The sequence below is a fragment of the Leptopilina heterotoma genome, unplaced genomic scaffold, assembly GCF_015476425.1.
Source record: "Leptopilina heterotoma isolate Lh14 unplaced genomic scaffold, ASM1547642v1 Lhet_83, whole genome shotgun sequence".
Lineage (NCBI taxonomy): Eukaryota > Metazoa > Arthropoda > Insecta > Hymenoptera > Figitidae > Leptopilina > Leptopilina heterotoma.
Genome location: NW_025111188.1, coordinates 1,253,053 through 1,267,823, shown reverse-complemented (window position 1 = coordinate 1,267,823; position 14,771 = coordinate 1,253,053). Strand labels below are relative to the sequence as shown.

At 24.5% G+C, this 14,771-nt stretch overlaps 1 protein-coding gene across 6 annotated transcripts in view; it reads right to left on the bottom strand.

Annotated features, from left to right (window-relative positions):
• Positions 1-14,771, bottom strand: part of LOC122511502 (signal-induced proliferation-associated 1-like protein 2) — a 98,692-nt gene that overhangs the window by 10,200 nt on the left and 73,721 nt on the right. For 4 of the 6 annotated variants that reach the window (XM_043626783.1, XM_043626781.1, XM_043626784.1 and 1 more), the window contains 9 exons: positions 11,214-11,394; positions 7,804-8,265; positions 4,684-4,932; positions 4,032-4,427; positions 1,833-2,044; positions 1,453-1,694; positions 950-1,056; positions 608-842; positions 99-497 (listed from right to left, as the gene is read on the bottom strand). In XM_043626783.1, the coding sequence (XP_043482718.1) occupies positions 99-497; positions 608-842; positions 950-1,056; positions 1,453-1,694; positions 1,833-2,044; positions 4,032-4,427; positions 4,684-4,932; positions 7,804-8,265; positions 11,214-11,385 (2,474 nt within the window). In that variant the 5' untranslated portion in view covers positions 11,386-11,394. The remainder of the gene's footprint in view (positions 1-98; positions 498-607; positions 843-949; positions 1,057-1,452; positions 1,695-1,832; positions 2,045-4,031; positions 4,428-4,683; positions 4,933-7,803; positions 8,266-11,213; positions 11,395-14,771) is intronic. The other 2 variants (XM_043626785.1, XM_043626786.1) reach the window with 1 other exon arrangement.

The window sequence follows — 14,771 nt, the reverse complement described above, 5'->3', positions numbered from 1 at the left end:
CTGTTCATGGAATTATCGAAGCACCTTGATTGAAAATTTTTCAAATTTGTATAATTAATCCAATAGAGTAGAATTATTTAGGAAGTGAAAAATCTCACCTTCGTGGACTACCGTCGCTGGATGGCGGAATGACTGTGACGGTAACTTGCAAACTCGTTTTCAGCAGATCGACCATTTGATCATGACTCAAAGTTGAAACGGCGACCTTGCAAATTTCCACGAGTCTCGAACCTTGTCTGAGACCCGCTTGCCAAGCGAAACCCATTCCCTCCACTTGTGTCACAACTCCATCCGGCTGAACATGAAATCCCAATTGTCCCAAATTATTTCTCTTCAACGACAACTCCGAGGCTGGCGATCCTTGAGTCACTGCTCGCAATCGGGCCACAATTTCCATCAATTCATCGCGTTCGCCACAATCACCACGCACATGTATCGTTATACATTCGCCCTGATGGTAGTAAAGTCTCAAACTGAAATCGAACATTTCATTTGCTCTGTTAATGAAAATTGGAAAATTTTAGTTAGTTTTGTTAGTTTAGTTAGGTTGCGCTTAGAGGAGAATGTTAAAAATAGTTGTTTCGATTGAAAAATCGAAATAGATTACCTATTGGTTTGGGCGTGCCATCCGAGAACTCCCACGCAGGGTGTAACAAAGACTATTTGTCGCGAGTGTTCTTCAACAAGTACGATGGAATCGATGCTCACGCCAAGATAGCAATCGGTACTTTGATTGCTGTCCTCGAGAATAACTTGCCAGCATATCGCACCACGTTGCGAGGCATCACACGGCAGACGAGGTCGTACAACTGCTTTCTTTTTACTGCTAAATGAAAGCATTGCTGAAAATAAATTTAAAATTAGAAAATCGTATTTTTTTTAAAGAAATCCTTTTTTTTAAAGAATTTCCCCATTTCTTGAAACTTTCGTTTAATAAACTACAACTTACAAAATTTCTGTCCAGTGTCAACCATTGATGACGATGAGTATTTCGTTGCTAAATTTCTCAAGTATTCCAATCTCGTTCTCGTTGCCATCGTCGCAAATTTTTCCACCCTATTGTCAAAGAAAAATAAGTGAATTAAATACAGATATAAATATGAAAATATAAAAAGAAAAAAGGAGAAAATAAAAAAATTAACAGGGTTACCACAAAAATTTAATCTTGTTTTTCTCTAACTGTTCCTTGATTTTCAGACAAAATTTAAAATTTTTCCCTGACCTATTACTAAAAATTTATACTATAATGTTTTCAATATTCAATAATAATTGATTATTAGTATCTAAAATTTGAACTGAAATTAAATTTTTTAATTCAATTTTTATTTGAAAATTCTACGGGAATATAATTTTTCCCTGACTTCCTTGACTTGTGGTAACCCTGAGTGAAGATTAAAAAAATTAATGCACAGAGATTAATCTGTGACAATATTTAAAGTAGAAGAAAATTACTTGTGCGCTGCATTTTCTCCGTTAATCGCTTTGGCAAGGATAAAATCGGCGAAAGCCTTCCCTTTGGGAAATGAAGCGCCAACAGGTACTGGTGGACCAAAAATAGGCACCTCCTTATTTCTCGAAATTGCGACAGTATATTGAGTATTCTCCGAACAGGGATTTGTAACACGTACTATAATAAAAACGTGCTGAAATTGCGAACGTATTCTCCTTGGACTGAAGGGCAATGCTCCTGGTTCCTAAAATAAAAAAACAAACACTGTACATTTTTTGCTAATAGTACTTTTAAATATTAAAAAAAATATTACTTCTTCTAAAATTGAAAGAAGCATTTTCTTGTTGAAATTGAAAATTTTCGCAAAAAAAAAAAAACTCACTTGGAAGACAATCGTGACTATATCGTTTCCGATGTGTCTTTTTCGTAACAGCTGCTGTCTATTGTTTGGCGTGAAGGGCAACATCGTGGAAACGTGAAAAGTAACTTCCGCTCCACGGTGATTTGCGACGACCGCGTGAGTTCCCGTCGAGTCAGTTCTCGTGTCCAGACCCGCTTTAAAACCCTCGTATCCACGCAGTCTTACTCTTTGGCCTGAAAGAAAGGAATTTCTTTTAATTTTTTTTTTCATTCTTTCTTTCTCTTCCAACAATGTAGAGAGATCAAAACGATAATAATATGGGAAAACAATAAACAAAGGAATCAAAGTGCAAAAAAATCGTGTAAAAATCGAAAAAAGAAAAACAATTAATAGAGTTAACAGGGCTCGAACCAGTGAAAGTATTTAAAAATAATATGGACTTTACGGACAAACAAACTTTTAAGTAATTAAATTCTATGGACGAATTTTAATAAAATTTTTAAGAATAATTTCATTATTTGAGGAATTAATTTAAAATTGTATTATAAACAATTTAATACCTGAGAATAATTTTGTTATTTATGAAAAATAATTGAATTCTTGAGAACAATTTTATTAAAATTTTTGAAAATAATTGAATTTCTGTGAAAATTTCAAAAATTTATAAAAATAATTGAATGTGTTTGAAGGATTTTATCAAAATTTATTTAAATAATTGAATTCTTTTAGAAAATTTTATTAAAATAGTAGATATATAAAAAATCATTGAATTTTATTAAAATTTTTGAAAATAATTCAATTTCTGCAATAATTTGTAACTTCTCCAAACATAACAATTTTTTTTAGTGTTTTTAACTCAAATTTTTCGATAAATGAATTATTTTTTAAAATTTTTGAAAAAATTCTTTGAGAATTTTTAAATTTATTTGTTTATAATTTAATTTTACAAAATTTTAATTATTCGGAAACTCTTCAATTAAATTTACATTAAAAAATTAAAAACTTCAAATCATTTTCAAAAAAAGTCCGCAATTAAACTTTTTCAAAAAAATTAATTCCACAGAATTGTTTATTCAAAAATATGAAAAATTAAGATTTTCAAAGATTTTAATTTGAAACCTTTTCAAAATTCAATTATTTTTAAGAATTCGTGCTGTAAATCATTTAATAATCAATTTAATCTAAAATTTTTACAGAAACTGAGGAAAATTTTTGAAAATAATTGAAATTTTGACAAGAATTTTATTAAAACTTTTGAAAATAATTGAATTTCGAAGATTTTTGCTATTTATAAAGATAGTTGAAATCTTGACGAGAATTTATTAATAATTTTTGATAATAATTGAATTTTTGCGAACAATTTTATTAATTTTTAAAAATAATTGAATTTCCGCGAAGAATTTTATTACTTTTTGAAAATAATTGAATTCTTGTGATGAATGTTGCTCATTTATGAAAATAATTGAATTTTGCGTAGAATTTTATTAAAATTTTGTTTTTGAAATAATTGACTTTTCTTAGGAAATTTTATTAAAATAGTAGATACCGAAAATCATTGAAATAAGAAATTTTTTTTTAAAATAATTGAAAATTTGACTAAATTAAAAAAAAAAATTTGAAAATACTTGAATTTCTGCGAAAATTTCTATTATACTTTTGAAAATAATTGAATGATTGCAAAGAAATTTATAAAAAATTTGTAAATAATTGAATTCCTGAGAAATTTTTATTATTTTGACAATAATTTTATTAAAATTTTTTAAAATAATTGAATTTTAGAGATTTTTTCTATTTATAATGATAAAGTGAAATTTTGCTAAGAATTTTATTAAAATTTTTGAAAATAATTGAATTTTGGAAAAGAATTTAATTATTTCTAAAGATAATTGAAATTTCACTAAGAATTTAATTAAAATCTTTGAAAATAATTGTATTTCGGAGAAGAATTTAATTAATTCTAAAGATAATTGAAATTTTGCCAAGAATTTAAAAAAAAATTTCAACATAATTGAATTTCTGTAATTATTTTTAATTTTTCTAAAATTCTCAAAAATAAAACATAGAATTTACAAATTTCGTCCTTTTTAATCAAATTGCGAACTTTACGGACCTTTTTTCGAAAAAAGATTAACTTTTACAGACTTGAAGCAAATTTACGGACCTAGTTTGATTCCTCAGTTAAAAATTGTATTATGAATGACAACAAATAAATAATATTACCAATTGTGTCTAAAAATTCGAGAAATGCAGGACCGGCGTGTTGATTATTGTACATTTCCTCTTCAGTTCTTTGTCCTGCACGACAGTAGAGAACGCCGATTTTGTACCTGCTGGTGAGGCCGTGTTCATCGACATTGGCGACTTCCGGCTCAGAGCTCGGTGTTCCCAATCGTAGGCAATTCATTTGCACCTCCGGGGCAACCAACTCTAAAAGTTCCCTCGTTGGTATTTTCCCCTGTTGTCTTATTCCTAAAGCCTCTTCGGGAATTGTTCCTCTAAGTGTCAACAACTCCGTGGTACGGACAATTATTCGATACTGAGTTCCGTCCTTTCGAATACTAATCGCGACTGGACCAAGTTGCTCGTCCATTCCGAACCAGTTTTGATGTTCTTGACCTACAAAAAAATTTGAATAATTAATTTTTTTAATGAAACTAAAATACTTTCTTCGAAGTGCGTCACATTTTTTTGTAACATTTTTTTTTGGTAATATAAATTCTGGTTCAGCATCAGCCGACAGCTGGATACTCGTGTGTCGCATTCGAAATTTCACAATGCAGATTATTATAAAAATAAAGAAAAGAATTGCGAATAATAAAAAATTGGGAATTGTATGAATTGTGTATGAATTGCATGAATTGTATACACTAACCGAGAAAATATCGACGATAATAGTAAGCACCATCGTCGACGCTTTCAATTGGCATAAGCCTTTTTTGGAGAGGACAGGTGTGTTTCCAGAGAGTTTCTCCAGGTGGTGGCTCCAAGACAGAAACACCATAGGCCATGGGTGGCCTGTGAATGCCATTTGTATTTGGACATCGAGTTAATCCAACTTCTCTTTCACCCTCTCCGCCAGTTTCGTTTCGAAAGAATGGACACGATTCGAGCAAATCATTACCTGAAATAATTGACAATTAATTAGTCCTCGTCTATTTTATGCGCAGATGTTTCACCACGAATTCATTAAATCGAATCAAAGAAACAATTCAAATCAGAGAGTCCTCTAACAGAATTGCCACAGGTCAGGGAAAAGTCAGGGAAATTAGAATTTGTCAGAGGAATCAGGAAAAAGTCAGGGATTTTTATGAAGAGTATTAAAAAGAATTAAATTTTTTAAAATCATAAGAAAATTCTGAATTTCTGTCTTTTTTGTTTGATTCAACTTAAAATTTCAGAAAATTTCAATTTTGAATGAATTTGATTAGAAATTTCAGAAAATTTCAAATTAGAAAGAATTTGATTAGAAATTTTAAAGAACTTAGCTTTTTGAAAATTTTTAATAATTCAACCTCTTCTGAAATTAGTTCAATTTATTAATATATTTAATTTATTATTATGAAAATAATGGATTCATAGAAGAGTCTTCGTTAAAAACACTAAAAAAAAATTGAATTTTGGAAAAGATACGAATTTTATTGCAGAAATTTAATTATTTTCAAAAGCAATAAAATTCTTCGTAAAAATTCAATTATGTTTAAATTTTTTTTTGAAAATTCGCGTCAAAATTTCAATTATCTTTATAAATAATTAAATTCTTTTTGAAAATTCGCGTCAAAATTTCAATTATCTTTATAAATAATTAAATTCTTTTCCAAAATTCAATTATTTTCAAAAATTTTAATAAAATTCTTGGCAAAATTCAAATATTTTAAGGAATTTTAATGAAATTTTTGGCAAAATTCAATTATTTTCAGGAATTTTAATAAAATTCTTTGCAAAATTCAATTATTTTCATAAATAACCAAAATTGAATTCTTGCAATGACAAGAATTCAATTATTTTCAAAAGTAATTGAATTTTTCCCAGTAATTCAAGTATTTTCAAAAACCTTTTTAAGATTTTTGTCAAAATTTCAATTATTTTTAAAAAATTTCATCAATTCAATATCATTTTCAATGTCTACTATTTTCATCAAAATTTTCTTTCTTCTTCTTCGAAAGAATTTAATTATCTTGATAAAAATAAAATTCGACCCAGAAATTCAATTATTTTCAGGAATTTTAATCAAATTCTTTCCAAATTCAATTATTTTCATAAATATCAAAAATCATTAGAAAAACTCAATTATTTGCAGGAATTTAATAAAATTCTTTGTAAAATTCAATTATTTTCAAAACTAATAGAATTTTTCACAGAAGTTCAATTATTTTTAAAAATCTTTTCATATGTTTGGCAAAATCTCAATTATTTTCAAAAATTTTTGTCAATTCAATGTTTATTATAAATATCAAAAATCTTTACAGAAATTCAATTATTTTCAGGAATTTAATAAAATTCTTTGCTAAAATTCAATTATTTTCATAAATATTATAATTCTTTTCAGGGATTCAATTATTTTCACAAATATCAAAAATCTTTACAGAAATTCAATTATTTTCAGGAATTTTAATAAAATTCTTTGCAATAATTCAATTATTTTCATAAATAACCAATATTCACATTACAAGAATACAATTATTTTCAAAATGAATAAAATTCTTCCCACAAATTCAATTATTTTCAAAAATTGTTTATAAATCCTCGTCAAGATTTCAATTATCTTTATAAATATTTAAAAAAAATTTTCATCAAATTCTACTCAAACATTTAATTATTTTCGTAAATAATAAAAATTTCATAGGAATTCAATTATTTAAAAAATAAATAATAAAACTCATCGCAGAATTTCAATTATTTTTCGAATAGTGCAATTATTCTTAAAAATTTTATTAAAATTCATCGAAAAAATTCAAATATTAAAAAATTTTGTTAATAAAATTCTTTATAAGATTTCAGTTCCCAGAAAAATTCAATGATGTAATAAATTATTTATTTTTGTATTTAAATAATTGAAATTCTTGAAGAATTTTCGTAATAATTGAATAAAAAACGAATTTCTATTAAAGTTTAGGAAAATAATTGAATATTAAAAGCTTTATAACAAGAATTTTTAGAAATAATTCAATTCTAAAAAGTTTTTAAATTCAAAATGAATTCTTTTCAAAAATAAACATTTTCACAAGAATTCAATTAGGTATTTAAAAACAAATTTAATATAATTCTTCGTCAGATATTAATTATTTTCAATTTTTTAATGAAATTTCTCGATAGAATTTAATTATTTTCAAAGAATTTTAAAAAATTCTGAGAAATTCAATTATTTAAAGGAATTTGAATAAAATTCTTCACAAGAAATCTGGAATTCAATTATTATCGCAAATATAATTATTCACAGGAATTCAATTCTTTAAAAAATTTTTTAATAAAATTCGTTGCAAGAATTCAATTATTTTCATAGAAAACAAAACTTATCGCGGAATTTCAATTATTTTTTGTACAATTTTAAATAAAATGATAGAAAATTGCATTTATTCGTAGAAAATTTTTTTTTAATTTACAGAAAGAATTTAATTATTTTTAAAAATTTGTTGATAAAATTTTTTATGGATATTGAATTTTAAGAAACATTCAGTTATTCAATGAATTATTTATTTTATTTTTATAATTTTTTGAATGTAAAAAATGTTTGAATTTTGAATGTTTCGAAAAATTTTAATTATTGTTATTGATGTTTTCGAATAATTTTACAATGAAAGAAATTCTCAAATAAATGTATTAGAACATTTTTCTCAGTATCTAATCATATTTATTGATTAATTAATTAATTGCTAAAGAATATTCTTTAGGATCAGGGAAAAAATCAAAATTTCGTCTGGAAATCAGGGAAAAGTGAGGGAAAAAGAAAGTAAAATTTTTTTTGCCAATCCTGAAGAGAAAGAATGGAAAATACCTTTTCCATCTCCCGTGTCCTCCTCGGGTGCCTCGTCAGGAGTCGACGATCGTAAGGAACTCGCGGCCGATGCTCCGGTGGCAGTGTTCCTTCTTCTGGCTAGTAAGATACCTCGTAATTTGGCAGCGTAACCTAAATTGGCAGTGAATGATTGACAGTCGTAATGAGCGAATGCCCGTCTTCTGTGTCTCTCCTCGACGTCGGCCGAAATCACGGGACTGGTGCAAGTTTCTTCAGAGCCTCGTGGCGGTTTTCCGCCCCACAATCGATTCAGCTTCAGTCGCAGTTTCGGACTGTTTCCGGTTGGTCCACAAACTTCATCAGCGTCCGGTGACTGGACATCCTGTACTCGGCGCATAAAATCCGATGATGGACTACGCTGCTCGGGCGGACGAAAATCTTGCAGCATACTGAAGAGATTGTCGCCTACGGATACTGATTGCGCCACCACGTCGATACTGCCTGTAAATTGTTTATGGCACAATGAATACAAATACAATAAATACAAATACACTAAATAAATATCCAACAATTTTTATTAAAATAAAAAAATTATTTTTATAGTACTTTTGAAAAATTCTACCGTCCCTAATTAAATTCTCTTCTCATTGTAGTAAAAGCTATGGTCTCTTATTTAAAATCTTATTAAAATCTCCTATTTAACCGAGTGACAGAAATCAATTCTTTTTCGCAACAGTTTCTTTGAAGGAAACTTAAATTTTCTTTCCTTCGAAAAAAAATATGGAAATTATACTAAATTGAATCAAAATGGTACCAAACTGGAGCAAATTAAATACCAATTTTATCAAATCCATATCAAATTTAATCAAATTGATACACTTCATAATTAATTTTAAAAAAGTATCAAAAAGTAGCTTAAAAACAGAAAAAAAGTAGTAAAAAATTAGCTATCGAAAAATTAAACTTGATGACTCAATTTTTTTTTTATAATTTCTTAATTACATTCAAAAATAGAATAATTTTTTATAATAAATATTTAAATACCTTTTTATTTTGTCTACAGTAATTAAAATATTTCAAATGATTTCAATCTAACGCATTTTTGAAATTTAACTATTTCTAAAAATTACAAAAGTTCTTTCAAAATTCGATCCTACTTTTTTTAAAATAATAAAATTATTCAAAACTTTAATCATTTTATTTTAATCAATTCTAAATCAACTCTTCTTAGAAAGTTCTACGAGAATTCAATTATTTAGATGCAAAAACAAATAATTTATTGAATAATTGAATATTTCTTAAATTTGAATTCTTATAAAGAACTTTATCAACATTTTTTAAAATAATTGAATTTTTACGAAGAATTGTATTAAAAATTTTAATAATTAAATTCATTCAAGAAATATAATTAAAAATTAATTGAAAATAATTATTAGACTCTAAAAAACAAATTTTGTAAAATTTTTTTAAATAATTGAATTTTTTCGAAGAATTTTATTCAAAATTTTCAGAATAATTGCGTTTTTAGCGAATTCATTAAAAATTATATTATTAAAAATAATTGAAATCCTACGATGAATTTTATTATTTATAAAAATAATTGAATTTTGGAGAAGAATTTTATTATTTATAAAAATAATTGAATTCTTGCAACGATTATTATTAAAATTTTAAAAAATAATTGAATTTTGGAGAAGAATTTTATTATTTATAAAAAATAATTGAATTCTTGCGAAGAATTTTATAAAAATCTATGTCAATAATTGATTTTTTTCGAAAAATTAAAAAAAAAATCCAAATTGGATCAAATTTCTAACAAATTGTATCAAAATTCATATCAAATTCTCCATTATTTTTATCGTAGCGAAAAAATCAATTTTTGAACAATCACCCAGTTTCTTTTAAGGTTTTAAATGACAATTTTCATAAAATGAATTAATTCCAATAGGTTACAAATTAAAATTTTAGAAAATTTTAATTTTTAATGAATTTAATTAGAAATTTTTAAGAACAGTTTTTTGAAAAACTTTATAACACATTTTGTAAAAGAATTCAATTATCTTGAAAAATATAGAAATTTTTCTCAGAAATTCAATTATTTTCAAGAAATTTAATAAAATTCTTTACAAAATTCAAATATTTTCATATAATAAATAATCAAAATTTATTACAAGAATTCAATTATTTTCAAAAGTAAAAGAATTCTTCACATTCATTCAATTATTTTCATAAAAATATTAAAATTCTTTTCAGGGATTCAATTATTTTCATAAATATCAAAAAATCTTTACAGAAATTCTATTATTTTTAGGAATTTTAATAAAATTATTTGCAATAATTTAATTATTTTCATAAATAACCAATATTCATTACAATAATTCAATTATTTTCTAAATTAATATAAAATTTTTCGCAGAAATTCATTAATTTTCAAAAATTGTTAATAACATCTCGACAAGATTTCAATTATCATTATAAACGCAGAAAAAATCTTTAAAATTCAATTATTTTCAAAAATTTTAATAAAATTATTGTCAAAATTTTAATTATTTTCAAAAATTGTTCGAATTAAATTATTTTCAATATTTACATATTTTAATCCAATTTTTCGAAAGAATTCAATTATATCTTAATAAATATCAAAATTCTTCATAGAAATTCAATTATTTTCAGGAGTTTTATTAAAATTCTTTGTAAAAATTCAATATTATTTTCACATTTTCAGGAATTTTTATAAAATTCTTTGCAAAATTAAATTATTTTCATGAATAACCAAAATATATTACAAGAATTCAATTATTTTCAAAAGTAATGGAATTCTTCGCAGAAATTCAATTATTTTTAAAATTCTTTTTAATATTTCTTAGCAAAATTTCAATTATTTAAAAAAAATTTTCTCAATTCAATGACTTTGAGTATCGACTATTTTCATAAAATTTGCCAAAAGAATTCAATTTATTTAAAAAATATTTTTTAAAAATTTGGACCAAATTGTCCCTTTTTTCTATTTTAGCTAAACGAATAAAAAAAATTGGATCAAAAGGACACCAAATTGGTTCAAAATAATACCAAATTGAATCAAATTGATGCCAAAATATTCCTTGTTTCTAACTTAGTTAAAGAAATCAAAGAAATTGGATCAAAAGTATACCAAACTGCAAATTGGATCAAAATAGTACCAAATTGGGTGAAGAATTTTAGATTTTTGGTACCAGTGGTAAGGGTAGTTTTTTTGATCAAAGAATGAAGTTTAAAAAACGAGTAAAGTATTTTTGAAGAGCCCAAAAATAATGAAGTAATTTGCCCCAAAAATAAAGGAAAAATGTTTCATTTTAAGAATTTTCAATTTTTTTGTACAAGTGGTAGGGGGTTTTTTTTTTGTTTTTGTACAAGAGCCTAATTTTGAACTCCGGGGCTAAAATAGTATTTTTTGACACCATTATTTTTACCATGTGAGCCATATTCCCGTCTCAGGGGTGTTTCCGGTATTCTTGAAGCAGGATCCGGGCTGTGTGGCAATTCCAAACTGGAATTCGATCTATGGAGGGCCAGTCCTCGTCCCACTCGACTCATTGGCCCCCCACTGCCACCCCCGCCGTTCATCGGAAGACTCGCAATCATCTCGTCATTCTGTAAACAAAAAAATATCGAATTCAAAATTTTTTCCATTTTCTCCTTCCAAAAAAAAGTAACTTTTAATTAAAAATAATTTTAAAGTATCAAAAATTCCAGAAAATGCAAGGGGGGGGGGGTAAAAAACCTTAAAATTATGCTTACGCAATACTTGAATGGCCCCTTTGTAAATAAAGTTAATAAACAAATAAATAACATTTTATTTATCAGAATTACAGATTTTATAGAATTAAATTATGCTTATTTAAAAAAAAAACAATAAGTTTTTATTTGGTTTTTTTTGTATTTGGTTGTATTTTTCATTATTTTCTTTTATTTTTTCACTATTCAGAAAATAAAATTAATATTTATTTTCTAATCATCCTTAAGGACATGATATTCAATGGTCACGTGTTTCAATGTATGTGAAAATTAATTAATAATTATTTTCTTTTATTTTCTCAATATTGAGAAAATAAAAGAAAAGAATCAAAAATACAACCAAATACAAATACAAAAAGAAAACCAAATAAAAATTTATTGTTTTTAAAATGAGGCTAATTTAATTCCACTGGGAATCGAACCCTTGACCGATAGATGATAATTTCATTATAACTAAGCTTGAAAACTAAACTAAATGACCTTTAGGTCATGTTATTCAGTGGTCACGTGTCTCATAAAGATTCGAAACACGTGACCATTGATTAACATGCCCTTAAGGATGATTAGAAAATTTTTTCTCCCCCGTTATTGTGAACGAAAAAAAAGAGGGAAAAATAGATTTGAAATTTCTAAAATTGCCGCATGTGTGATGTATATATAAAAATAAATATTCCAAACAAGGCGACAAGTGCTTGTGCAGTCGAGGGTGTGAATACGCTGGAGACTTAACTAAGCTTAAACAAGCAAAAGAAGTATGTGGTTAATTAAAGTCATCCCTCTCTTTTTTTTTTTATTCTGAACTTGAATACTCTACATATTGTATGAGAGAGGGAAAAGGGTCAGGTGTCCCTGAGGAATACGTGCGTGCAGCTCATTTTCCACGAGTGCTTCTGTTTATCTATGACTTTTTTAATTATTCTCTTTTAATGAACGTTGCCATAATTTTTTTTTCCCAACGCCCATATATGTATACCTATATAATATATCAAATTTCACGAACTATTTTAATTCAATTTTCCCTCTTTTGATATTAAAAAAATCGATTATAAAAGACAATGAAACAATTAATAATTCACCGTCAAATTAAAAGTTTCACTTTGCAACGAATTGATACCAAAAAATGTGGATCAAATAAAAATATTAAATAAAATTAAATTAAAAATTCCTCACAAGAATTTAATTATTAAAAAGAAAAAATTTTTTTTGCAGAAATTCAATTATTATCAAAAAATGTTTTTAAATTCTCGTCAACCTTTCAATTATCATTATACATAACAGAAATCATCGAAATTCAATTATTTTCAAAAGCAATAGAATTCTTCGCAAAATATTCAATTATTTTTTTGAAAAAAAAATCAATTATTTAAATAGATTTTTATAAATATCTTCGCAAGAATTCAGTTATTTTTAAAAATAACAAAAACTCTTCTCAGGAATTCAATTATTTTTTTATATAAATAATTAAATTCTTCGCAAGAATTCAATTATTTTTATAAATAATAAAATTCTTCACAGAAATTCAATTATTTTCAAAAATTGCTTTTAAATTCTCACCAACCTTTCAATTATCTTTATACACAACAGAAATCATCGAAATTCAATTATTTTCAAAAGTAATAGAATTCTTAGCAGAAATTCAATTATTTTTTTGAAAAAAAAATCAATTATTTAAATAGATTTTTATAAATATCTTCGCAAGAATTCAGTTATTTTTAAAAATAAACAAAAACTCTTCTCAGAAATTCAATTATTTTTTTATAAAATAATTAAATTCTTCGCAAGAATTCAATTATTTTTATAAATAATAAAATTCTTCACAGAAATTCAATTATTTTTTAAAATTTTAATAATAATCGTTTTAAGAATTCAATTATTTTTATAAATAATATTAAAACTCATCACAGGAATTCAATTATTTTTAATACAATTTTAAATGAATTCCGAGAAAAATTCAATTATTTAAAATGATTTTGGTATAATTTGTTTATTAGAATTTAATCATAATTTTCAATTACCTTATTAATTCAATTCCTTGAAAGAATTTAATTTTTTTCAAAATTTTCGTTAAAAAATAAAATATTCAATTATCTTCAGGGATAATAAAATTATTTTGCAGGAATTCAATTATTTTAAAAAATTTTTTAAAAAATTCTTCGCAAAAATTCAATTATGCTAAAAAATTTAAAAAAAAATTCTCGTCGAATTTTCAATTATCTTTATAAATAATAAAATTCTTCTCCAAAATTTAATTATTTTCAAAAATGTTAATAAATTTTTCTTCGTAAAAAATCAATTATTCAAATAGATTTTTATAAAATTCTTTGCAAGAATTCAATTATTTTTATAAATATTAAAACTCATCGCAGGATTTCAATTATTTTTAATTTTTAATGAAAATTTTGAAATTAATTGAATTTCATGAAGATATCAATTTATTTTCAATAGTAATGATTATAATAAAATTCTTATCAAAAATTATATAATAATTAAATTGTTCGAAAATAATTGAAATTTACAAAGAATTTTATTAAAATACTTTTGAGAACAATTGAATTGTTTAGAAAAATTTTATTACAATTTTTAAAAATAATTGAACCTGTTAGAGAAATTTAATTAAAATTATCTTGAATATAATTGAATTTCTTCCTAGAAATTTAATTAAAATTGTATTAAAAATAATTGAATTTTGCAGAAGAATTTTATTATTTACAAAAATAATTGAATTCTTGGGCAAAAAATTTCTTATTTATGGAAATAATTGAATTCTTGCGAGGGATTTTTACATATTTTTCGAAAAAAATCAATTATTTAAATAGTTTTATAAAATTCAATTTATTATTTAAAAAAATTGAATATATTTTGTTTCTTGGAGTGTAATAATTATTTTCAATTAATTTTTAATTACATTTCTTGAATGAATTTAATTATTATAAAAAATTTTAATACACTTCTTTGTAAAAAATTAATTTATTTTAAAAAAATGTTGATAAAGTTTTTTATAAGAATTCAAATTTAAGAAATATTCTCAATTATTCAATAAATTTATTTTTGTATTTAAATAATTGAAATCTCGTAGAAGTTTCTAATACAATTCTTATTAGAAACTTCTACGAGAATTAGAATTGAATAAAATAAAACGATTTTAAAGTTTTGAATAATTTTATTATTTCAAGAAAAATAGGATTGAATTTTGAAAGAACTTTTGTAATTTTCAGAAATAGTTTTTAAAAAAA